Here is a 26244-nt window from a genome sequence, read left to right on the forward strand (position 1 = left end):
AGAAGACCCAATGCAGCCAAAAATAAATAAAGTAGAAAAACTGTCCAGAACAAAATAAATACCACAAACTCCTTTAAATGTTCCCATTAGATAACTTACATTATAATTTATATCAAATATTCCAGAAAAAAATTTTTTTCTGGAATTCCAAATGTTCTTCTGCAATACCACTATCCAAATGAAAGAAATATATTCCATCAGAACAAGAATAAGTATAGCGCTTCGGATTCTATTAACTACCCAGAGTCCATAGGCTTTGACTGAAGTCATTTGAACGTTTTTTGATCTCAGTGCTCTGAAAGGTAAAACACTGATTTATTTAGAAAAGCCTTAAAGAAAATACAATGTAGCATCATAGAACAGTTAACACTAGAACCAAAAATTGGATTAGCTACATATCTCTTAGTCCAACAATGGCGCTAACCAAACCAAACAACTTACAGTTGAGATCTCTGGTATGTATCTGAAGAAATTAAAAGATGTACTTTGGGGCTTCCCTGGTGGTGCAGTGGTTGAGAGTCTGCCTGCTGGTGCAGGGGACACAGGTTCGGGCCCTGGTCTGGGAGGATCCCACATGCCGCAAAGCAACTGGGCCCGTGAGCCACAACTGCTGAGCCTGCGCGTCTGGAGCCTGTGCTCCGCAACAAGAGAGGCCGCGACAGTGAGAGGCCCACGCACCGCGGTGTAGAGTGGCCCCCGCTCATCGCAACTAGAGAAAGCCCTCGCACAGAAATGAAGACCCAACACAGCCAAAAATAAATAAAATAAATCAATAAATTTATAAAAAATAAATAAATAAATAAAATAAAATAAAAGATGCACTTTGGTAAAAAGGGACACAAAAACTGTCCTAAACTATAAATCTATACATAGTTCATGGGTTCTGATGGAGTCCTGATGGAGTCCTCTTCCAACGTAGACTTTCTAAAACCAAGGTCAGGGTCCTAACAAATGTAATAAAACCTGAATATGGAGTTTTGGTGCTGGTATATTTTAAACAACAGGGCTTTGAAGAAGAAGCTGCACATAACTTGAATTTGTAGCTCCTGATCAGATAGATGCTGATATGTGTGCTAGACAGCTTTCACTTGGTGGGTGAGGATGGGAAGAAAAATAATCCTTATTAAAATGTAGATTATTATGCCAAATAAAGGGTTAAAACAGGCATTTTTATATGAAGGTTTAGATTCATGAGGGAAAAAAACATTACTATAACACAAGGTTTTTCTACCTTCGTGCTACTGACATTTGGGGCTGAATAATTCTTTGTTATGAGGGGTTGTCCTGTGAATTGTAGAGGGTTAAGCAGCACCCCTGACCTCTACCCATTAGATGCCAGTAGCAACTCACTCCCAGCCCCCTAACTGTGACAACCAAAAGTGTCTCCAGACAATCCAAATGTCCTCTGGGGGCAAAACTGCCTCTAGTTGAGAATCACTGCTCTAACATTTACCTTTACTAGTTAATCTTCTTTCTTGTTTTATAAAAAAAAAAAAAAAAAAAAAAAGCTGCCATGTATTTCATGGGACATACCTACACTAAAACAATTATTCATTTTTCACCTGAAATTTACTTGGGCATCCTGTATTTTTATTTGCTATATCCGGCAACCCTATGTGCGACAGAAATAAAAGATTTGGAATGTTACAGTCCCATGCTAGATATGTCCCTGCCCCCTTCCACTGCGCTCATCAAAACAAGCTAATGGATCTAAAACAGAAGATGCAGCAGAGATTCTTTGATAGCCCATTCTCTTCAAACCCCAGGGACATCATTAGGCCTTGTTGATCACAAACTGTGCTGTGGTTCTATGAAGCACTTACCATTGGGGTCTTTCCTGAATAGAGTATTCATGACTGTAGCATGGAGTTTCACACTATTCCACTCTTTCACTATTAGTCCAGATGCCTGAAAACGTTCCAGTACTCGATCAACCAATTCCTGCAGCCTGGAGAAATTGAAGAAAGAAGTACAGAAATCTTAGTAAACTCCTGAACCCTGATTACTAATTCACATTTATGAAGCATCTATTCTCAGCAATCACCGTACAAGGCCCTCAAAACAAGAGGAAGTAAATAAGGCTGCAGTCCCCACCATCATGAAGCACACAGCTTTGTGTGGACAAGACACCTGGAAACAACTGCACATCATGATGAGTGTAAGGCAGTGACTATACTTGGAGGGGCCAGGTTTTCACAGGAGGTTTAAGCATGGCCTTGAAGGAAGATGGAAGTTTATGATCTTGGAAATCTTGCACAAGAAGCCAGACTCAGCAGAGAGCTGTCTAAAAGAAAGTGCTTTATTGGTTCATCCAGTCACAGAACCAAAAGCTACTGTGGTTGATGTGTTTCTGCCAGGATCAAATGAGGTCTGGCATGACTCTAAGACATTTGCTCATTGGGAAGGAGCATGCACTGTGAAAATCCCAGCAGCTCTGGCCACTACATCAGTGTTCAATGAGGTAGAAGTGTAGTACCAATGAAGACAACTATAGGAAAATCCACGGGCCACATAACTGATGCCTCCAAATGGACTCCAGCTGGCTCTAAGCACTAAGGGTTCTACAGTGGGTGAGTACTATCTTGATGATGGCTGTTCATTCCAATACCTCCACCAGAAACAATTCTTGCACAGGAAGTTTTCACTCTGTTCAGGTGTTTTGATCAACAGCTTAAAGAACGCCCTTTAACATTTCTTGTAAGGCTGGTCTAGTGGCAATGAACTCCTTCAGTTTTTGTTTGTCTGAAAAACTCTTTATCTCCCCTTCAGTTCTGAAGAACTTTGCCAGTTGCGCCACTGAGAGGGGGTCATTATCCCATCGAGGATGTGGTGGAGCAGATCTTGGCCCTAGGCCTCAGGAAGCAGCCATCTTCCGTGACCACTCACTCATCTGATGGTGAAGTTCAGCCTGTGGCTTTTACATAGTGTGACCAAATGTCCAACCTGAGCCTGAAGTTCTCACTGAACATGGGTGCTGATGTGGAGGTCTGCAGCAAATGACAGAGCAGTGCACCTGGTGAGTGCAGGGAGCAGCCTGTTCCTTTCAACCTTGCCCTTGGCTTTTTCTGAGATTTGTGCTGCATGCTAATTGACTTCCCCAGCTCAAAATCTTTCATTCCTCGCCAGTGTACTAATGAACAATAGATTTCACATTTTTTAGATTTTACATTTTAGATGTACATACTAGTAATACTCTTTGTGCCACATACCACTTCTTTTCCCAGATGCAAGTGGCCCTGAGATATCTGTAGAGTTGGTGAATCTTCCACTGCTTCTTGGGCCATGGCTTGTGGTAAAACACTGTAGCCCAGTGAGCAGCTTCTCCTTGAGCAGGGCTGGATGGGTCTGTTTTATGTGAGATGTGCGCCAAGCCCACCTTGCATGGCCCATTTGTGGGAGTTTTCCTGAGGCCACAGGGCAGTCTCTCTGGTTGCAGCAGCTGAGTTGCTCAATGCCTGTCTCCACACAGATAGAGCAGCCTCTGGTACCCCTATCCCCCAGTTATCTTTCACCCATTTAGACATGGGCAAAACAACCCTTTTCCGCTTGCACTCATACGCTGCAGCAAGAGGGAGTTATCTTCCCCTAGAGATTGAGTGAGAAGCACAAAGGATTCTTTTCCCTTTCATGTTTTTCAGGCTCCAAAGTTCCAAATTAATCTTGTTATAATTCTAACTTCTCTATCTTAATTGTTTTTATTTTGTCTACTAACCAAAGAATATTTAAACATGAGTAAGCTATAATTCTTTTATTTTTTGGCCACATGGCATGCGGGATCTTCGTTCCCTGACCAGGAATCGATCCCGTGCCCCCTGTAGTGGAAGCATGGAGTCTTAACCACTGGACCGCCAGGGAAGTACCAAGTAAGCTGTAATTAATAATAATAAAATAAATACCCATACCCTCACCATTGACCTCCAGAAATAGAACACAGGGCTGGGACTATAATGGTCAGACCATGGGAAGCCACGGAAATCTTTTAAAAGGGAATGATGTGGTCAGCTACCCATTTGTGAAGCTGACTCTGTGGCACAGTGGGAGATGCTTTAGAAGGGGAAGAGACAAGCGGTACCGAGGTCACCTAGGTGGTACTGACAGTACTAATAGTAGAAATAATAACAAACACGATGTGTCACGCACTATTCTAAGCACCTTATATCTGTTAAATCATTTAATCCTCACAATAAATTATTATCCTTACCTTACCAATGAGGAAACTGAGGCACAGAGAAGTTATAAAACTTGACTAAAGTCACACAACTAATAAGTGATAGATCCAAAATGAGAACCCATGCAGTCTGGTTTCAGAGGACAAATTTTAAGGACCATGCTATAAAGTAGAAAGGGATGAAGATCTAAACTATGACAGGGGCAGTGAGAACCGAGACAAGGGAATGGATTCAAAAGAGCTTGTGAGAGAGAAGTTGGGGCCCTCAGATACGACAGTGTTATAGCAGAGGAAGCAGCTGAGAGCTACTCCCACGAGTTCACCTTAAATGAGCAGATGGGTCACTGACCAAGGTGGGGAGTGGTGGAGAGGGTTAATAGTGTGTATACTTTTTCATGTGTGGCACTGGATTTCAAATGGGACATGTCCAGGAGAGAGATGGAAATAACAAGCCTGAAGCTCAAGAGAAAAATCTGGGCAAAAGACACAGATCTGGGAGTTATCAGTGCAAAAAAAGTAGTTAAAAGCATGGGATAGATGCAGTCACAGGGTGAGGGGGAATCAGAGCAAGCACGAAGAGAGCTAAGGACAGAGCCTTTATGGGACACTCCTATGTACGGGGCAGAGAAGGAACCAGTAGGGACAATCGATAAGGATGAGGAACAAGAAAAGGAAAACTTCAGGAAGGCTGAAAAGAGAATTACAAGGGGTGCAAAAAGAGGAATAATCAGTATAGTACAATGCTATAAAAAGTAAAGTACGAAAAGGAGCAAAAAATGCTTACTTATTTCTTACAATGAGAACATTATTAGAGACCTTTGCCAGAGCAGTTTCGCTGGCACACTGGCGATGGAAGCCTCATTGCAGAGGACCAAGGGAGAGGCCAGACAGACGGGGAGGGGATACATGCACATAAACTCAAGAAACTTGCAAGGAAGGGAAGAAACTAATTGCCTCGGTAATTAGATACAGAATTGAGGGCAGGTTGTTTGTGTTTATTTTCAATGAGGAGAAAGAGTTGAAAACGCTTACTGACAACAAGAAACTATCCAACAGAGAAGGAAGATGAAACCTTAGGAAACAGAGGGGATCAACAGAACAAGATCTCAAAGGAGACAGGAAGGGCTGGTGTGGGAATGGGAATCATACAAAGGATGAGCAGAACACGTCCCTGCTCTTGAGCAGCTTACATTCTGGTGGAAGGAGACAGATAGTAAACAAATATACATATACGACATCAGGTGGTGCTAAGCACCATGAAGAAAACAAAACGGAAGAGAGGGAGGAGAAAGGGATTGAGGGTAAGTGTACTATTTTAGACATGGTGATCAGGTAAGGCTTCCCTGATAAAGTGACACTTGAGCAGAGACCTAAGGGAACAGCATTCCAGAGAAAGGGAACAGCAAATACAGTCATCTGAAGCAGCATACTTGTGGCATGGCGGAGGAACAGTAAGAAGCCAGTGTATGGAATGAAACTGTGGGGAGAGGTGATGAGGTGGGAGAGGAGGGAGGACCAGGTCACAGGGGCTTACATAAGGCTCTTAGGCCCCTGTAATAACTCTGTCTTCTACTGAGTGAGGTGGCGAGCTTCTGGAGGGTTTTCAGCAGAACAATGACATGATCCAACTGACATTTTAAAAGGAAACCTCTGGCTGCCCTGTGGATGACACACAGTGGTGGAGGCAAGAATGGAAGCAGGAAGGCAGCTGAGAGGCTGTGGCAACACCCCAGCTGGTGGGCGTAGCAGCAGTGGGGGTGGTGAGCAGGGCGGTGGCTTTTATAATACACTGCAGTCAGGAGTTGAAGGTGATTCTAAAAGAAATTTTGTCCTGAACAACTGAAAGAGTGACTATCAAAGAATAACCGCACTCCAGGTTCATGAGAAATTCTGTGGAGCGGGAAGGGCAGCGATGAAGTGGAGGCAGGCTGAAGCCAGACTGTGAAGGCTCCTGTGTGCCAGGCAGGGCTGTAGTCTTATTTGGTAGACCTAGGAAAGCAAGACGGGGTTGTAAGAAGCAAGATATGCAGGGGAAAACTAAAGGCCTGAAAGCCAGTTAAGAGAGATGCTGTGCTTCCCTACATAGTTATCTTAATTTTTTTCTGATTACAAAAATAATACATGTTTGTTATAGAAAAAATGGAAAATGCAGAAAACAACAAAAAGGAAAACAACCTTACCATCCACAGATAAGCACTTAATTTTCGGTTAAATAATTTTTAAGTCTTTTGCTACAGATAGATAAACATCAATTTTAAAAAGACAGAACATTTTTCTATAACCTGCTTATTTCACTTAATATACCCTGAATATTTTCCCATGATATAAAATATTTTTCTCAAGTATTTAAACCAGCAATGAGAAGGGCTAACCAAGAAGACATTAGTAAGGATGGAGAAAGAGGACTGATTCAAGAAAACGATTTTGTTCCTACATTCCTAAGGGGAAAATAAAATACATTCACAATGCACGTTAACTCTGATTTTGCAGTTTAACTTACTTAATTGTGCATGTGGATCTCCAAGCCAAGACCTACATTATTGGGTCTAAAGTTTCTGATTAACTAACACCATCTCATAAAGTTTAAAATATTTTAAAATATTACAACATAACTTAGGTCTAAACATAACCAAGCACTGCAAAATGCACCTCAATTTCAAATCACAACAGAATGATGCCTCACTGTTCCCTCTCTCCTGTTAAAGAAAAAGAAGTGCGGACTTCCCTGGTGGCGCAGTGGTTAAGAATCCACCTGCCAATGCAGGGGACACGGGTTCGAGCCCTGGTCCGGGAAGATCCCACATGCTGTGGAGCAACTAAGCCCGTGAGCCACAACTACTGAGCCTGCGCTCTAGAGCCCATGAGCCACAACTACTGAAGCCCATGAACCTAGAGCCCATGCTCCGCAACAAGAGAAGCCATGGCAATGAGAAGCCCGCACACCACAACAAAGAGTGGCCCCTGCTCGCCGCAACTAGAGAAAGTCCGCGCACAGCAATGAAGACCCAACGCAGCAATAAATAAATAAATAAATAAATAAATTAATTAAAAATAAAAGTAAGAAAAAGAAGTGGACAGGGAGCTCAGCTGTAGAGAAACAGGGAGCATGTAATACTAGAAGAAGGAAATTAAATTGACTAAATGAAAGAGTCCAGTTTCCAGCTTTGTCTTTCTGGCAAATTAAGATTTCTGCCTCAGAACTTTGAAGAGATTAAAGTCCTTTAAAATGTTCTAGTCTAACCTGCTCACTTTACACAAGAGGAAACGAAGCACAGACAGGTTGAGTTGCTCAGTCAGGGCAGAGGGACGGGAATCTAAGTCTCCTGGCAGCCAGCTCTGCTCTGCTATCAATTTATTGTGCACTTCCACGAAGCCAGCTCTTTATGTTATTCACTGCCTTACCCTGGCACCCAAGTTAATACCTAACTGACGTATCATCAGTGCTCAATGAATAGCTGTTGCAGGTATGTATGCATGAATTCATAAATGACAAATCTTTGGAGTTCTATTAAGACAACTTAAGGGTGCTTATAAACAATCACTAAATTTCAGGCTGCTGTCATGGATACTACATTTGACAATATGTCAGTATATTTCTAACATTATAGTCTTTCAATTCTTACTTCACTGATCCTTTCCTGGTTGACTAAGAATGAGTCACAAAGCTTCTCTATACCTTTGCATCCTCATAAGTGAATTAAAAATAATATAGGGTTACTATGAGAAAAATAATAAATTACTCTTACGCAGCTTTATCATTTAGATAGTGCTTTGTGTTTGAAAACAGAAGCCAATTATCAGTGCCTTGAATCTGAGCTCTTAGTTTAAAGGCCTATAAGTGCTACAAAGCTCAAGCATTCCAGAGCCATCTTTATGGGTGTGGAGTTGTACTGCAGAATGATCACTGACTCCCTAGAAAGCGCAAATTCCAGGCTTTCGTTTGGGCTTTTTTTCCCCCAATTTAATTCAGCTCTATCCAATTAACATTTCTTGAGTTCTTACTGTATACAGGCACCACGGTAGTCACTAAAAGAATTAAAAACTAAGCAAACATAGCTCTTATCATTAAGGAGCTTACAATCTATTAAAATAACTATAAAGAGGACTTTGGTAATGACACAAGCAATACAAGGTGCTTTGGTAATTTAAATGTGGAAGACGTCACAGCTGGGTTGAGACTAGAATAGGTTACCAGGAGGATGGGCACAGGACAGGAAGCTAACTGTACTCAATTCATCTTTGTAAATCAGCTGAAAAAATAAATGACTTAAGTAAACAAACATTCACTGAACATCGACTATGAGTCATGAATTATAAAAGCTACTGGATATATAATGCTGAATGAGACACTCCCTGCCCCCAAGAATCTTAAAGTCTGCTTGAGAAAAAAGAAGGAAAGATAGCAAGAAGGGAATGACAGCATTTGGACAAAAAGAGATGAGGAGTAACATGAAAGAAATTTTAGTCACAAGAAACAACATTAACAAAGACACAAAGGATCATCAACAAGCAGTGAAGCTGGCTAGGGCTTGGGGCAAGTCCAAGATAAGTGGAAGATCAAGTTAAAATATTAAGTTGGTTTCATCCTGGAAGATACTGACTGCTAGACTGAGGAATATGAACTAATTCAAAGGATGATGTGAAATGATGGGAGATTTTTAAGCAAGGGGAAGTCCTACTGTATATAAGCTATGGCTTAGAAAGGCTGATGTAGTAGTAGATCATAGGATCTATAGACACTGACATAAAAGTAATGTCTAGGTTATGTTTTATGAAAAGAACAAGCTATAGAACAACATGAATAATGTGATCCAGTTTGTGTAAAACAGTACGCATGGACAGCGACTCTCCGCAGTGTCTGCTCTGCTTACAACCTATTGGGGAGGAACACAGCGGGAGTCAGAGCAGGGGAAAGGGAGCCATTTAAGTTTCACTTTACCCATCTGGAAGGCTTTAATTTTATGAGAGAAAACAATATAAAAAGAAGAAGCTCAGCTATGAAAGGAAGATGGCAAACTGGAAGATCCTACAGGGATGCTGAGCTGCACGTTGTAGAATCTAACTACATCTCTCTCATCTTCCTTTCACCCAACTTCTCAAAAGAGTGGTCTGTCTCCAATTATTCTTAATCTCCTTTTTTTGCCCCACTATGAGCATAGGCTTTACAGTCAAACACAGCTAGGTCAAACCATAATTCTACCACTTACATGCACATACTGATTACTACTGACCTTGGTATGACAAAGTATACCAAGTGTCCCTGAACAACTGTAACACTTGCCTGCTTTATGAACATTGTTTATATTTTTAAAAAATCTTACAGATAAGCTAAAAGAAAAAAATTACTTATTATCCAAAAATAACCACTGATAAGATGCTTATATATTCAGACTAACTGGTTTATTTCTCTCTTACTCTCTCTTCCCACTTTTGAGGGGAAAAAAGTAAATGTATATTTACAAATTGTTCTGTAATCTGTTTTTATCACATAATACTCTATAGTGAATAAGACAAACCCCCTGCCTCCAAGAATCTTAGAGTCTATTTGAGAAAAAGAAGGATAACAAGAAGGAAAGACAGCATCTGGACACAAAAAGTTTTTATTTCACTTTTGTTCTTTAAAGATTTTTTTTTTTTCTGGGTAAACAATTCCAGCTTGACAGTTATTTTCTCTAGAAAACAGTCCGCTGTCTTTTGGCTTCTGTTGTTGATATTGACAAGTCCACTGTCCAGATAACTGTCAATCCTTTGTAGGTGACTTCTTTTATATTCTTTGTCTTTAGTGTTCTGCACTTCCATCCTGATTTATCCTGATATGGATTTCTCTTTATTTATTCTGCTTGTATTTATTCTTTTTTCTCTTGTCTTTGCTACTGCCTCAATCCAAGCCCCTCTAATCTCTTTACATGGACATCTCATGTGACCCTACCTCTCCTTCATTATGTCTCATCCATACGTGGAATTTGCTAGGCTTTTTCCTGCCACATGGCTTTTGCTCTGCATTTTCTTTTGCCTAGAATTTCCCACCACCCCTTTGCCTGAAAAATCCCACTCCTCCAGACCTCAATTCAGTTATCAATTCCTCAAAGAGGCTTTCCTTACCCTGCCCTCCCACAGTCTAAACTGCCATATTTTCTGTCTTTAAAAGAGCACCATTTTCCCCCTGCTTCACCTTTATCACACTTTGCAATGATATATATACGTGTTGTTAACATCTGTTTTCTCCATTAGTCTGTAAATTACATGGGGGTAATAACTGTGTCTGGCTTTACTGACCATTCTTGCTTTTTTTTCCTTTGGCCATGCAGAGAGGTATGTGGGATCTTAGTTCCCCAACCAGGGATCGAACCTGAGCCCCTGCAGTAGAAGCGCAGAGTCTTAACCACTGGACCACCAGGGAAGTCCCTTTACTGACCATTCTATATTCACAGCTAGCACAGTGTCTGGCACACAGTGGGCATTTAATAAAGTTTTGTTGAATAAACAAATGACCAATGAAAATCAACATTCCTTTTACATGGCATATAACACTGCCTCTAGATCTGTACTTAGTATTTATTCCCTCTTCCTAACATGCTACTCCCTCAGCCTGCAAACTCCTTATTCAGTAAAGAAACCTCCTTTCTGAAGCCCTCCTTTACAAAATTTGCCCACACATGGGCAGAGTTTTGCTGCTCATTTATGTACCACTAGAATCTCAATCACAGCCCTCAACCTAGTGTATTCTAGTTACCAACATCTGCCTCCTCCATAAGAAAGAAGCCCTAGGGTCTACTGCATCTCACATCCTGGGCATTTGAAAAGTGCCTGAGGGAAAAGGGCACTGGAAATGCCCTGCAGGGTGGAATAATTGATGGTGTCAGGTCTTTGAGGAGATAAGAAGGAATGGGGTCCCAGAATAAGTAAAGGGATTAGCCTCATCAGAGAAAACTTATGCAATTCTTCAGAAAGAGAGTGAAACTGAGTGGGGTGGGTGTGATGAAAACAGGTGGACTGTGAGGGAAAAAGGAAGGAAGCTGACTTGGCTTCATGTTCTCAGTATAATGTGAGGAAGCTATTCTTCTAAAGGGGCAAGGGTGGAGGCCTGTGACAGTAAGAAACAGAACAGAATAGCCACTGTGTTCAATGCTTAAGTCTTAGCAACAGCTGACTACTAAGTAATTTGAATGCAAATTCCCTACACAGTCAGGTTTTACAAAATCCAAGGATCTATCAATAAGTGTAGCTACACTGTCCCAGCTCTGTTTCCAGAGGAAAAATTTGATCTAAGTGGTTCCATTCTTTTAAAGGTCAGGCACTTCACGGTCAAGCATTTTAAGGGAATCTTTCATCTAAAATATATGAAATCATACAAAGAAAGTTGACTGTGTTTTTATTATAACATGGCCTCTCCTCCATGCCTCTGCATTGAGCAGTATCTCTTCACATAAAGAAACACAAATGACTGAATGTGCCTTAAAAATAGGGCCATGTCTTACTCATTTCTGTATCAATTTACATGGTCTTTCAAAATACCTTGCACAAAGGAGGCGTTCAAATAGTTTTAATATTGAATTAAATAAGAGGTGTACAAGTCCCTTAGACACTGCGATTTGGGGAGGGGACTTTACAAAACTTGTTTTTTTGTTTGTCTGTTTTTTAGGCTGCACCAAATGGCTTGCAGGATCTTAGTTCCTCGACCAGGGATTGAACATGGGCCCATGGCAGTGAAAGCGTGGAGTCCTAACCACTGGACCACCAGGGAATTCCCAGTAATGATATTAAGACACTTTTTTTCTCCAGTTTTATTGAGATATAATTGACATACATCACACACACAAAAACTGATTCTATACCATTTTTTTCCTCCCTTACACTCAAAATTCACTTCCATTGGAATTGAGATAGAAGATAACTGAGATCATCAATTCAAATTGAGATAAGAGAAACCTTCCAAGAGATCCTCTAGGAAAGCAAATCAATTTGGGGGCCTGCCTAGAGACACAGATTTTTCCCTAGAGGGTTTTTTGTTCAGTGTGAGTTCTTTTCTACCCTGCCCTAAAGAAAAGACCACACAAAAACAAACTTCCAGTTCAAGTTGGGCTCCTCTGCTCACCAAAGGCCTTGCACAGACTAATAAATGGTACTAATATTGCAAAGGGCTCTGGATGCCTAGGCTAGCCTCAGAAATAGCCTGCGTTGCAGACTGAGAATTCCCAGTAGGGATCGAGGTGTGGTAATAAAAAAAATTAAAAATAGCAAACATTTTTAATGTATGTTCTGATGATGTTAGTATGTGCCAAGCACTGATCTAAGCATTTTATGTATATTAATTTAACCCTAATAATCCTATGACGTTTGTATAGTTATCATCCCTATTTTGCCTTGGTATTCACTAGATCTGCATTATGTCACTTTTGAAACTACCATCCTAATATGCCATCCTTCCTGCCTCCTATTATCCTGGAAAACATGAAGGAAGCACTGAGTTCCATAAAAACTAGATCGCTACTATCAATATCTACCATCCAAGTAATTCAATAATTATCAAACTAAAAGTCTGATACTTTTTCCTACAACAAATTCCTCTTGCAAGATATTAACTTACTATTTCAGAAAAAGAAAGAATTTACACACTCCTTACAATAATAAGACCTCAAAGAAAAGGAATCAAAACTACCTGAACTCCCAGGGATTCTTCTAGGCACCTCTCAATTAAAACAAAGAAGTATTCCAGAAGCATACCTGTTGGAGCCATCTTTCATACGGACTTTGGCGTAAAGAACATCCACCATGCCAGGATCATCATTCATGTATTCTATCCCTGCCACCTCTACTTCCAGCGGTTTGCCCCCGGAAATGTCACTGCAAAGGAAAAAACATTAGATTTTTTATAACTGTTTAAGTTAAGAGGGCTATTATATTTTGAAATATGGTTAATATACATAGTCAAATATTACAAAAATGAAGTTGTTGCAGTTTTTTTAACTAACATGATTTAACCGTCCTTCTAATTTCAAAACTGATACATGTTTAATGAACACAAACTAGAACCACACGTACTTCCAAAGTCACACTATATCTATCCCAATACCAGTTTATTAGCATGTCTAAGAAATGTCTCAGAAAAGGCCTAGTGATGACAGTTCTGATTGACGAAGACATTTACTACGTTGCCCATCTCTCCGGTTTTACCTTATTATTTCTACAAATTGCAGACAGTATTTCACTCATATAACAACAGTGAAGGTGTAAACTGGTATCACATCTTTAAGAGCAATATGGCAATATTTATAAAAAGCCTTCAAGAATAGAAAAACTTTGCCCAAGCAATTCTATTTCTAGGAGCCAAACCCAAGGAAATAATTATAAATTCAGGTACATATCCAACCACAGCAAATAAAGGAAAGTTCTTTCAGAAGAATTCCAACTGATAAATGTAGAGGTAATGACGGAATTAGAATATCACCATTTTGCAACTCCTGATGAAATATTTAATCAATTCCATTATTCGTGCAAAAGATGGGGATAAAAAATTTAATATATATACATATTTATATGCTTGTACATACATAAAATCTCTGAAAGGATATAGTACAAAGAAACTGCTAAAATCTGTTGCCTTTAGAGAGGAGATCAGGGTGCTTGGTGGGATAACAGTAGGAAGGAAACTCTTCACTGCATATCCTTTGTACTTTAAAATTTTTGAACCATGTAAAGTATTATTCGTTAAAAAGTTAAAATAAAAAATATATGCAAAAGAAGCCAAACACAGAAAGTGTATATACTGCACATATATGCAAAAGAAGCCAAACGCAAAAGTATATATACTGAATGATTCTATTTATATGACATTAGAGAACAAGCACATTTAATCTGTGGTAACAGAAATCAGAACAGCAGTTACTTTTAGGAGAAGTGAATTTACTGGAAAAGAGCATGAAGGAACTTCCTAGGGTGATGGCAATGTTCTACATTTTGATTTGGGTGAAGTTACATGGGTGTACACATTTATCAAAATTCATCAACTACACTTAACATCTGTGCATTTTACTGTAACTAAATTACACCTCAAAGAAAAAAAATACATATATGCAAACAAAAAAGCGTGGGAGTACATGCCCCAAAGTGTTAATAGTAATTATCTTCAGGTAATATTACAAGTTACATCTTGTTTATCTGCAATTTTTTTTTTTTTTGGACGCACTGCTCGCCTTGCGGGATCTTAGTTCCCCAACAAGGGACCGAAACCGTGCCCTTGGCAGTGAAAGCATGGAGTCCTAATGATTGGACAGCCAGGGAATTCCTGTTTATCTGCAAATTTTGGCTTTTCTAAAGCTAACATGTATTTCTTTTATGTTAAGTAAGACCCACCATCCTGCTTTCTTCCCAGGCCCCTTAAACAGACTTATGCTTCAACTAGTAAAGGCCTTGCTGTGCCAACCTGAAACCCAGCTAAAAATCAGCTCACCAAACAGCCTTCTCCAAGCCCCATGAGGCCAGGGACCCTATCCATCTTTTCTACTCCTATATCCCCGGCACCTGGGACAGTGCCTTATATAAAATGGGTACTCCATAAATCTCTGATAAACATTGATTGACTGTACCACTATAAAGGGAGAAGATGTCCTGAACAATTTTGAGAACGTGGACACACGCCTATATTGTCATTGAATAAAATGTGGTACTGGCTCAAAGACAACAGACTGTTAGGATTAATCAAAAAATAATTCCAAATAAGGCAAAACAAAAAAGTTTTCTTGATATTTAATTGAGGCCCAGGGAGATCCTTTTATAGCCTAGGAATCCTAATGGTAAAGATTCCCTTAAAACACCAAGGCCATTATTATTGCACAAGACCAGAATTTTTTAAGAAACTAAATAACTCAACTATTTTAGACAGGTACTTGAATGAGAAAAATTACGACCTCGATCATAAGTATCCCTATAACCACCTCCAATAAGTGGGATATTCCAAAACACAAATCAAGCTCTGAATTATTATCTGATTGAAGTCTTTAGCTTCAATCAACAATACAAACTTCCCTGGTGGTGCAGTGGTTAAGAATCCGCCTGCCAATGCAGGCGACACGGGTTCGAGCCCTGGTCCGGGAAGATCCCACATGCCGCGGAGCAACTAAGCCCATGTGCCACAACTACTCAGCCCATGTGCCACAACTACTGAAGCCCGTGCGCCTAGAGCCTGTGCTCTGTAACAAGAGAGGCCACCGCAATGAGAAGCCCGTGCACTGCAACCAAAAACAGCCCCCGCTTGCCGTAACTAAAGAAACCCCGCGCACAGCAACGAAGACCCAATGCAGAAATAAATAAATAGATAGATAGATAGCCAGCCAATACAGTGTATCTCCATTTCTAGTTATAGCCAAAGAATTCAATATGAAAGACTGCCATTAAATCCTATTCAAAGGGCAGTCAACAAAACTTTTGGGAAAAAAAAAATTAATACTAAATGTACATTCCTCTATGATTTTTCAGCTCTAACCTTGCATAGTTAGATCACCAGAAAACACCATACCACTGGTTTAGTTTCCCACTAAAATGTTTTTACTGGGTTATATTTAATGTTACACCCTCAATTTCCAGGGGTCAATACAAGAAAGAGCAACGTGAACAATGTTTTTATATCTTCTGCCAAACTCCTGTTGAAGACATGGCTCATCATCGTCTGGTTCTTTATGTTAAGATTTATACAACTTTTTCTTGGGTTGAGAACCAGAAAAGGATTCTCTCCTGAAAAATTATGTTCCTTTTTATCAGATAAGAACTATAATAATTGGTGTTTTCCTTTCTGGAATGTTGTGTGTGTGTGTGTGTGTGTGTGTGTGTGTGTGTGTGTGTGTGTGTGTGTGTGTGTGTGTGTGTGTGTGTGTGTGTGGCCACACAGCCCAGCTTGAAGGATCTTAGTTCCCCCACCAGGGATCAAACCTAGGGCCCCGGCAGTGAAAGCGCCGAGTCCTAACCACTGGACTGTCAGGAATTCCCATAGTTCAAGTATACTGATGCTTGAAAACACCACTAAATGTTAAACTTCTAGTACAATTATTATCTCACCTCGGTTTTTAGACAGAATTTTCTTCCCATTCCATCTTTATGGTTTCTAATCTGTCTGACTTTAACATTTCTTTTGTATATATGTCCTCACTCTAAACTACCTCAAACCACTGGAATTAGATGCAGCACCAAAAACAAAACAATGAAACAGATTCAAAGTCTGCCTTACAAGTAGAAACAAACTCTTCCAACCTATCCCTAGGATTCATCAAGAGGGAGAATTAAAGAGCAGGAGAGAATCCAATGGTTTGCCTGATAAATGCTCTTTGTCTTGGTGACCAAACTATGCCACTTGGGATACCACTGAGCACACTCTTCAATGGAGAGACATCTGAGGCAATAATTAGGGACAATTTGTCCATGGGTATTTTTCCTCTTCTTCTCTCCTCATTCTTGTTCCTTTTTAACTTCTTATTTGGTTTTACTTCAGGCCTACTGGGAACACTTAGGTATGAGTAGAGTGTTATGGGAGCTAAAGAAGAGCTGCACCTTTGTCAGACTATATACTCAGAGACATGGCACTGTTTGTGTTCGACATATCACAAAGAAAAGTCACAAGGGACACATTTAGTGCTTCAGCACGTACTGAACATCATGAATAATTCATTTGAAATCTACATAGCTACATGAGCCTTTAGCCTAAGAAACGAAATCAAAGTTCTATTTCTGGTCAGGTGACATCCCTTAAACTCAAATACCACCCCCAAATTTAAAACGAATATTCAACCACCCATTTCTTTAAAATATCTGTGTATCACCACAATTTTAATTAAACACCAATATAGCCACATTTAATACCTCAATTTAAAAAGCCATTAAATTAAGCTACAGCATGTTATATAGTAGACTATTCATTTCCAATGTTTTCCACCTTTATATTTTAATTTGCAATCTTTACATCATAAAAGGTTCAGGTTAGAAATGCAATTATTTATTGACATTTTTTTCTAAGCATACCAAGTACAAAGACTGAGATGGAAGATGAAGAATAAGGAAGACAAAGAGGTTAGGTAATACATTTTACACCAGGGCTTTATTGTAAGTATCCTTTTTTTTTTTTTTTAAGGAGGCTTTTCTTCCTTTTAGGAAAACAAGGCACTTCTGGACAATACAAACAACCAATTCTGATTCTCACCCCCCTAGCCAATCAGGTAGATTAATTTTGCACTATATACTTTTAAAACAAGTGTGTATAACAGAGGGAAGGTGAGAGAAGAAGGCTGGAGAGGCCTGCTTTACTTGCTGGTTTCAAACCTTTCCAGCTTTTTGAAAAGAGCAACTTTAAAAAATTTTTGCCTGCATTGCAGATTTTTGGCAGGGTAGCGTGTCCTATTTCAAAAGCTTTGCTGAATTTGAAAAACTACAATTACTGTTTTCATCCTGTCATGTCAAAAATTCTTAGGAACTATTAAGGCTGCTCTTCATTCCCTATGCACACCAACTCTGACACGCTTAAAGGGTTCAGATTTGGCATTTAGTCACAAAAGACACCAAGAGACATAAAAGGGAGGAACTCAACTAAATCCTCACATAGCTCAGGATAAGTCTTCAGTGATTAAAATCCTGTGACCTGATTTTCATAAGGTAAAAAACCAAATACTTCTCTAAACAAATATTTTATCCGCCTTTAATTTTTTTGTTAGCAGGATTATCCTAATGGCAGCCAAAAAATGCAGCTGCTTTCAGTTTTGTTTAGCAAAAAGTAATCTGGGAAGTTAAAGTACCAGAAGTGATTTTTAAACAAGGTAAAATTGCTCTGCTTTGTAAGGTAAAGCATAAAATTTTACTTTATGCAAGGAAAACTGTAAATATCTAATTACAAATACCAAATTATTTTGAATTTTAGGTAAGATAGAAAACAGTTGCCCATCACTATGCAAAGAACAAGACAAAGAAGTATTCTTTGCTGTTTGAAATTCAGAAAGAATAGGCAGCTGCAAACATGATCAGCTTACGATTTTGCTCAAGAAAAATATTTTGTCTTCAAAACAATTAATGGAAAAAAGAGAACTGGCCCACAAATAAGTCTTTGTATTACAGTTTCATATACAACATAGCTCGAGAAAAAATTTAAATCCTTTTACCTTGTTTTACCCAATGAACCAGGTAACGCACTTCTACAAGGCCATGTCAGAATAGCATAGGACCTGTATTTTACAATTGAATAAAAATAAAACTATTCAAGTGAGTTAATTTTCAAGTTCCTCTTGTTTTGCTTCAATCTGAAGTAAAAGGAGCAAAGGAAGGGGGGCTCAGAAGAGATGATCCTTTGAAACAGAGCTGTTAGGTCAGATGTATATGCAAATTAAAATCTTACAGTAAAAAGAATAACAACTCTGCCGTCAGAACAGCAATGTTTTCCCTGAGCCAAAACTGACTGCTTGGACAGTTTTTGGTATCCTTACTGACTCAAGCAAAATTACCTTTATTAAAAAAAAGAAAATTAAAGACTGCATTTCTGAAATACAATGAAGACTCTCCTAGGGAATCATGTTATAATGTCTGAGTTACTATGGTAAGCACAATAACGGCCCTCCAAAGATGCCCATGTTCTACTCTTCGGAATTTTTAAATATACTACCTTACATGGCAAAGAGGGTTTTGCAGATGTGATTAAGGCTAAAGAGTTTAAGGTGGGGAGATTACTCTGGATTATCTGGGTGGGCTCAATTAAATCACACACATCCTTAAAAGCAGAGAACCTGTCCCTGCTGTGGCCAGAGAGAGAGATGTAACAGATTGAGGGTCAAACAGATGCAACATTGTTAGTTTTGAAGATGGAGGAAGGAGGCTACTAGCCAAGTACTGTGGGTGGCCTCTAAATCAGGACTTTAAAGACAAGGAAATAGATTCTTCCCTAGAGCCTCCAGAAAGGAACACAACCCTGCCAGTAACTTGATTTTAGCCCAGTGAAACCCCTATCAGATTTCTGCCCCACAGAACTGTAAGATTATAAATTTGTGTTGTTTTAAGCCACCAAGGTTGTAGTAATGTGTTACAGCAGCACAGAAAACTAATATGGTAGCCTACACTCTTCTATAGATAATGAAGAGAATTTCCTTTTTGAGAAAAGAATGGGATGTCCTTGTTAAAGAACAAAATTTGCCAACTGAACTGGTAAAATTTAAGTAGAGCCTTTCCACACAAATCTGTAAATATATGCTTTAAATCCATTTTAAACCTTTTAGACAATAATCCAATGTTAAGTGTTACAAATGGGTGAGTCAACAAATTTTGTTCCCATGTCACCCAGCTCCCTAGTCCAAAAACAAGTCTGTGATACCAGAAAGAAGCCAGTACAGGGTGACCACCCTTCCCCACTCCTGTGGATTACTCACTCAATGAATTCCTCTTTACACTGCTGTAGCATCTCACATGTCTGCTGGATCTCTTGCTCACTCAAAAGCACCAACATCCCAATAGTTAGGTGAAGCTTTTTAGGATTCTGGAAAATGCTGCTATCAACCCCGTGATCCTATTATCAAAGGGAGAAAAACAAGAAACTCAGCCCATACAAAAGTACATGGTAGGAACAGAACTGAGTGCAGAGAAATAAACCCACACATCCATGACCAACTGATTTTCAACCAGGCTGCCAGGACAATTTAATGGGGAAAGAAGAGTCTCTTCAACAAATGATTTTGGGACAACTGAATATCTACATGCAAGAGAATGATTTGAACCCATACCATATACTATATACAAAACCTATGTCAAAATGGATCAATGATATAAGAGCTAAAACCATAAAATCATAAAACTCTTAGAAGAAAAAGAGAGGAAAATCTCCATGACCTTGGATTTGGCAATAGATTCTTAGATATGACACCAATAGTATGGCAACAAAAGAAAAATCAGATAAATTAGACTTCAAACTTTAAAACTTTTGTGTATCAAAGGACTACCAAGAAAGTGAAAAAGACACTATCACAACACTGTTAATCAACTATACTCCAATATAAAGTAAAAAGTTAAAAAAAAAAAATCAAGTGAAAAAGACAACCTACAGAATGGGAAAAATATTTGCAAACCATATATCTGACAAGGGTCATATAGTATCTATAATATATAAAGAACACTTACAAAGCTCAACAACTAAAAGACAACTCAATTTAAAAAAAGAAAAAGGGATTTCTCTGGTGGCACAGTGGTTAAGAATCTGTCTGCCAATGCAGGGGACATGGGTTCGAGCCCTGGTCCGGGAAGAGCCCACATGCTGCGGAGCAACTAAGCCCATGTGCCACAACTACTGAGCCTGTGCTCTAGAGCCTGCGAGCCACAACTACTGAGCCCACATGCCGCAACTACTGAAGCCTGCACGCCTAGAGCCCGAGCTCCGAAACAAGAGAAGCTACCACAATGAGAAGCCCACGCACCACAACAAAGAGAAGCCCCCGCTCGCCACAACTAGAGAAAGCTTGCACACAGCAACGTAGACCCATCAACGAAGACCCAACGCAGCCAAAAATAAATTAATTAATTTTTTTAAAAAAAAGAAAAAGAAAAAGGACTTGAGTAGATATTTCTCCAAAGAAGAAATACAAATGGCCAACAAGCACATGAAGATGTTCAACTTCTTCAGTCATTAAGAGAAATGCAAATCAAAGCCACAATGAGGTACCATTGCACACCGATCAGGCTGCCTATAATCAAAAAAGTGGAAAACAAGTGCTGGCAAGTATGTGCTTCATGGGTATGGGATTCCCCTTTGGGGTGATGAAAACATCTGGAATGATACAGAGTTGGTAGTTACACAACACTGCTAATGCACAAAAGGCCACTGAATCATTCATTTTAAAATGGTTAATTTTATGTTAGGCGAATTTCACTTCAATAAAGAAATATTTTTTTAAAAAATGAACTGGTAGCCTGACAAAATGTTATTCCCAGGAAAAACAGAATGCTACCTAATTATAGGTTCTAAGAATAGCTTTAGTTCCTCATCAGCTTTATTAGTTCCAGAGCAACTGGGCCTCCTATGGGCTTCCCCAAAGATAATATACTCTTTATAAAAAACAGTTTCTATCTTAGCAGACACTGCAGTATTTTCAGGTAAAATATTTTGTGTTCAGAACTGTCCCAGGCTTCCCTGGTGGTGCAGTGGTTGAGAATCCGCCTGCCAATGCAGGGGACACGGGTTCGAGCCCTGGTCCGGGAAGATCCCACATGCCGCGGAGCAACTAAGCCCATGCGCCACAACTACTTAGCCTGCCCTCTAGAGCCCGCGCGCCTAGAACCTGTGCTCCGCAATGAGAAGCCACCACAATGAGAAGCCAGAGCACCTCAACGAAGAGTAGCCCCCTCTCGCCACAACTAGAGAAAGCCCGTGTGCAGCAATGCAGAAAGAGAGAGAGAGAGAAAGAGAGAAAGAAAGAAAGAAAAAGAAAGACAGAAAAAAAGAAAAAGAAAGAAAGAAAGAAACTAACTTATTAAAAAAAAGAATAAACTGTCCCAAGCAAAGATGAGTAAAAAATGAATTTGGAGAGATATCCAGACACTGGAGTTGCCACATCAAATATGGTCATCCTTTTCTAGCATAATCATTCCTTGCACTTTAAAACTTCTGTCTCCCCCACTTTTAAACTGACAAGAAATTCACTTAGTACACAATTAACCATTTTAGAGTGTACAAAATTTAATGGTATTTAGTGTATTCACAACGTTGTACAACCACCATCTCTCTTTAGTTTGAAAACTTTTTCAGCACCCCATAAAAACACTTCATCCTTATTAAATAATCACTCTCTATTTCCCATTGCTCATCCCCTGGTAACCTCTAGTTTGCTTTCTGTCTCTTCAGATTTGCCTATAATGGATATGGCAAATAAAACGAATCATACCATATATGACCTTTGTGTCTGGCTTCTTTCACTTAGCATGTTTTCAAACTTCATTCAAGTTGCAGCATATATCAGTACTTCATCCTTTTTCATGGCTCAATAATATTCCACTGTATGCATATAACACAGTTTGTTTATCCATTTATCCCTTGATGGTCATTTGGACTGATTCCATCTTTTGGCTATTATTAATAATGCAGCTTTAAAAAACATTTGTGTAGGGCTTCTCTGGTGGCGCAGTGGTTGAGAATCTGCCTGCCAATGCAGGGGACACGGGTTTGAGCCCTGGTCTGGGAAGATCCCACATGCTGCGGAGCAACTGGGCCCGTGAGCCACAACTACTGAGCCTGCGTGTCTGGAGCCTGTGCTCCGCAACAAGAGAGGCCGCGATAGTGAGAGGCCTGCGCACCGCGATGAAGAGTGTCCCCCGCTCGCTGCAACTAAAGAAAGCCCTCGCACAGAAACGAAGACCCAACACAGCCATAAATAAATAAATAAATAAATAGATTAAAAAACAAAAAACAAAAAACATTTGTGTACAAGTTTCCATGTTGACATATGTTTTCAACTCTTTTGGATATATACTAAGGAGTGGAATTGCTGGGTCCTATGATGACTCTATGTTTAACTTACTGAGGAACCACCAAACTGTTTTTCCACAGGAACTGAACCATTTTACATTCCAAGCAGCAATGTACGAGGGTTCCTATTTCTCTGCTCTTTCACCAACACTTAATATTTTCCTTTTTAAATTTTACTACAGTCATCCTAGTAGGTGTAAAGTGTTATCACATTGTGGTTTTGTTTGCTTCTCACTATTGACCAATGATGCTGAACATCTTTTCATGTCCCTGTTGGACATTTGTACCTCCCCTTTGGAGAAATGTCTATAAATCCTTTGCCCATTTTCTGTCTTTTTATTGTTGAGTTATAAGGATTCTTTATATATTCTGATAGTAGTCCCATATCAGATCATGAATCCCTTTTGAAGATAATTAGGTCTCAAATTTCATTAAACTCATTTTGCAAATGAAGACAAGAAAAAAAAAAGTTGTGAATCTTATCCTCTAACAGGAGCAAAGCAGGAATTCTTCTATCTCTGAACTGCAAGTTCTTACCCCATAATCTGATCCCTGGACTAATAAACCACCCCAAAGGCAGAAAAATGTATTTATCAAATGCAGATAGCTTATATCCTGCTCATGGTTTGCCTAAGACTGCCTGATTTTTGCCTTGGCAAGAGGAATTAATAGATTATTCATTTTCTGAGTGTTAATGGAGCTTGAGCTATTTTTACAGCTGATGAAGAGTTTTATAATTCTACACATCAACCCAAACTTCCTCATTTAATGAAAGTGATTTTAAGGAACAATCAACTTTAAGTGTGTCAAGGAAGGCTAAGTGCAATGCTTATCACCCCAGCTGCTGTAACCCATGGCAGAATCTGTCACTTTAGAAAGGCATGCAAAGCCCCCCAAATGATTCCAATATGCACAACACCATCCCAAACTACAGTTGAGAATTGCTCCCCTAATAATACAAGCTAATATTTCTTGAGCCTTACTCTGCCCCAGGCATTTCTTATGAACTTTTTATACACAAACACCCTATGAGCAAAGTATTGGGTTGGCCAAAAAGTTTTTCCATAAGATCTTACAGAAAAAACCAAATGAACTTTTTGGCCAACCCAATAGTATTATCCCCATTTTACAGATGAGGAAACTGAGGCACAGAGAAATAAAGCCACTTTCCCAAAGTAACACTGTTAGGAAGGGATGAAGTTAAAATTCAAACCCAGGTAGTCAGGTCCCAAAGCCTACACTTTTGATCAATATTACTCTGCCTCTCTAGTAATAGTTGTCCAAAGGACTCTGGAACAATGAGGCCATCACCCAGAGGCAAGGCATTATACATTTCAACAAAACTCACACAATAGTCTGATCACCAGACTAGTCCTGAAAATAAGGCAAATCTCATAATTCCATGAAAAGTAGTTTTAATCCTTGTCTTTTCTGAGATACGAGCATCAAAAGCATAAGCATAACCCATGAAGAAGAAAAAAAGGATTAACTGAACTTGATCAAAGTTAAAAACTTGTGCTTCAAAAGATACATTAGGGGGCTTCCCTGGTGGAGCAGTGGTTGGGAATTCACCTGCCGGTGCAGGGGACACGGGTTCAAGTCCTGGTCCGGGAAGATCCCACATGCCGCGAGCAACTGGGCCGGTGCTCCACAACTACTGAGCCTGCGCTCTAGAGCCCGGGTGCCAAAATTACTGAGCCGGCAGGCCACAATTACTGAGCCCACTCGCCCAGAGGCTGTGCTCTGCAACAAGAGAAGCCACCACAATGAGACGCCCGTGCACCACAAGGAAGACGCAACAAAGCCAAAAATAAATAAACAAAAGAAATAAATTTATAAAAAAAAAAAAGATACATTAGGAAAGTGAGAAGACAAGCCACAGAGAAAAAATTATTTGGGAGAAAAATATTTGCAAATCATATATCTGATAAATTTAAATATTTTTAAATTTTTAAAAATTCAATAATAAAATGATACACAATCCAATTTAAAAATAAGCAGAGTATCTGAATAGACATTTCACCAAAGAAGATATACTAATGGCTAATAAACATATGAAAAGATGCTGAACATCATTAGTCTTTTAGGAAATGCAAATCAACACCAAAATGAGGCATCACTTCACACTCACTAGAATGACTATAATCAAAAAGACAGACAATAACAAGCACTGGTGAGGATATGGAGAAACTGAACTGCTGAATACATTGCTGGGAGGAATGTAAAATGGTGCAGCCCCTTTGGAAAACAGTTTGGCAGTTCCTCAAAAAGTTAAACATGAATTTTCAGTACAACCCAGACGTTTCATTCCTAGGACTCTACTCAAGAGAAATGAAGATGTAGGTCCACATAAAAACTTGTAAGTGAATGTCACAGCAGTATTATTTATAAGAACCGAAAAGTGGAAGTAATCCAAATGTCTATCAACTGGTGAAGGGATAAACAAAATTTAGTACAGTCATACAACGAAATACTACTGGGCAACATACACATGTAATAATATGAATAAACTACAAAAACAATAACTAAGTAAAAGAAGCCAGATGCAAAAACTACATATTATATGATTCCATTTATGTGAAATATTCAGAAGAGGCAGATCTGTACAGACTGAGACAGATGGTTGCCTGGGGTTAGGGCTGGGTCTGCAAATAGGCATAAGGGACATTTCTGGAGTGACAGAAATGTTCTAGAAATACATTTAGATTATGGTTATGATTGCACAACTCCATAAATTTACTAAAAATGATTGAATTGTACACTTGAAATGGGTGGGTTTTTTGGTATGTAAACTGTACCTCAATAAAGCTGTTAAATATAAAAATGTGTATGCCTTTTCTTTTTAAGAGCATCTTAGCAATCCTGAAACAAGTTTTCACCTATAACTCAACCTGTTGAGAGCTATCCTCATGGAATAGTTTACTTGACCTCTGATCAACTCTTATTTGACCTTTCATATTTGATGACTTCCCAAAGGTTTTTCAACATATAATGTTAAAAACACCATGTAGATACAGAAATCTTTGTGGATGGCAAAGCTGTTATCTCAAACCACTGAGGCAAATATGATTTTTGTTAATAAATGATACTGGGGCAACTGGACAGCCATTTGGAAAAAGAATAAAATTATAATCATTCATTACACCACACACAAGAATAAACTCCAAATTAAAGACTGAAACGTAAAAAAACAAACTATACAAGAAAACAACATGGGTAAATTCCTCTTTAACCTGAATGTAGAAAAAGGCTGTCAAACTAAGACTAGAAATCCAGATGCAATAAGACCAATAAATTTGATTACTTAAAAAGAGAAAACTTTTACATGGCAAAAAATATAAGCAAAGTTAAAAGACAAACAATACACTAGAAGAAAATATTTGCAACATATATCACAGATAAAGGGTTAATATCTCTAATATATAAAGAACTTTTAAAAATCAAAGGAAAATGACTAAAAATGCTACTGAGCAATAGACAAAAGACATAAAGAGACACTTCACAAAAATAAAAATGACTCAAACATGGGAAAATGCACACGGTTATTATGTAAAAAAATTCCAACTCTCAGGAAATATATATTGAGGTGTTAGGGGTAAAGGGT

General features: G+C 39.1%; 1 protein-coding gene and 1 non-coding gene across 6 annotated transcripts in view; both read right to left on the reverse strand.

Annotated features, from left to right (window-relative positions):
* ASCC1 (activating signal cointegrator 1 complex subunit 1) overlaps positions 1–26244 on the reverse strand; it is a 115237-nt gene that overhangs the window by 31563 nt on the left and 57430 nt on the right. For all 5 annotated transcript variants that reach the window (XM_068547769.1, XM_068547771.1, XM_068547768.1 and 2 more), the window contains exons 6-8: positions 19558–19694; positions 12893–13012; positions 1824–1948 (exon numbers count right to left, since the gene is read on the reverse strand). In XM_068547769.1, the coding sequence (XP_068403870.1) occupies positions 1824–1948; positions 12893–13012; positions 19558–19694 (382 nt within the window). The remainder of the gene's footprint in view (positions 1–1823; positions 1949–12892; positions 13013–19557; positions 19695–26244) is intronic.
* TRNAR-UCU (transfer RNA arginine (anticodon UCU)) lies at positions 10497–10568 on the reverse strand. Its single transcript has one exon. It is a non-coding gene; the product is annotated as a tRNA-Arg (tRNA).

The sequence above is a fragment of the Eschrichtius robustus genome, chromosome 7 (assembly GCF_028021215.1).
Source record: "Eschrichtius robustus isolate mEscRob2 chromosome 7, mEscRob2.pri, whole genome shotgun sequence".
In the NCBI taxonomy this organism is placed as follows: domain Eukaryota; kingdom Metazoa; phylum Chordata; class Mammalia; order Artiodactyla; family Eschrichtiidae; genus Eschrichtius; species Eschrichtius robustus.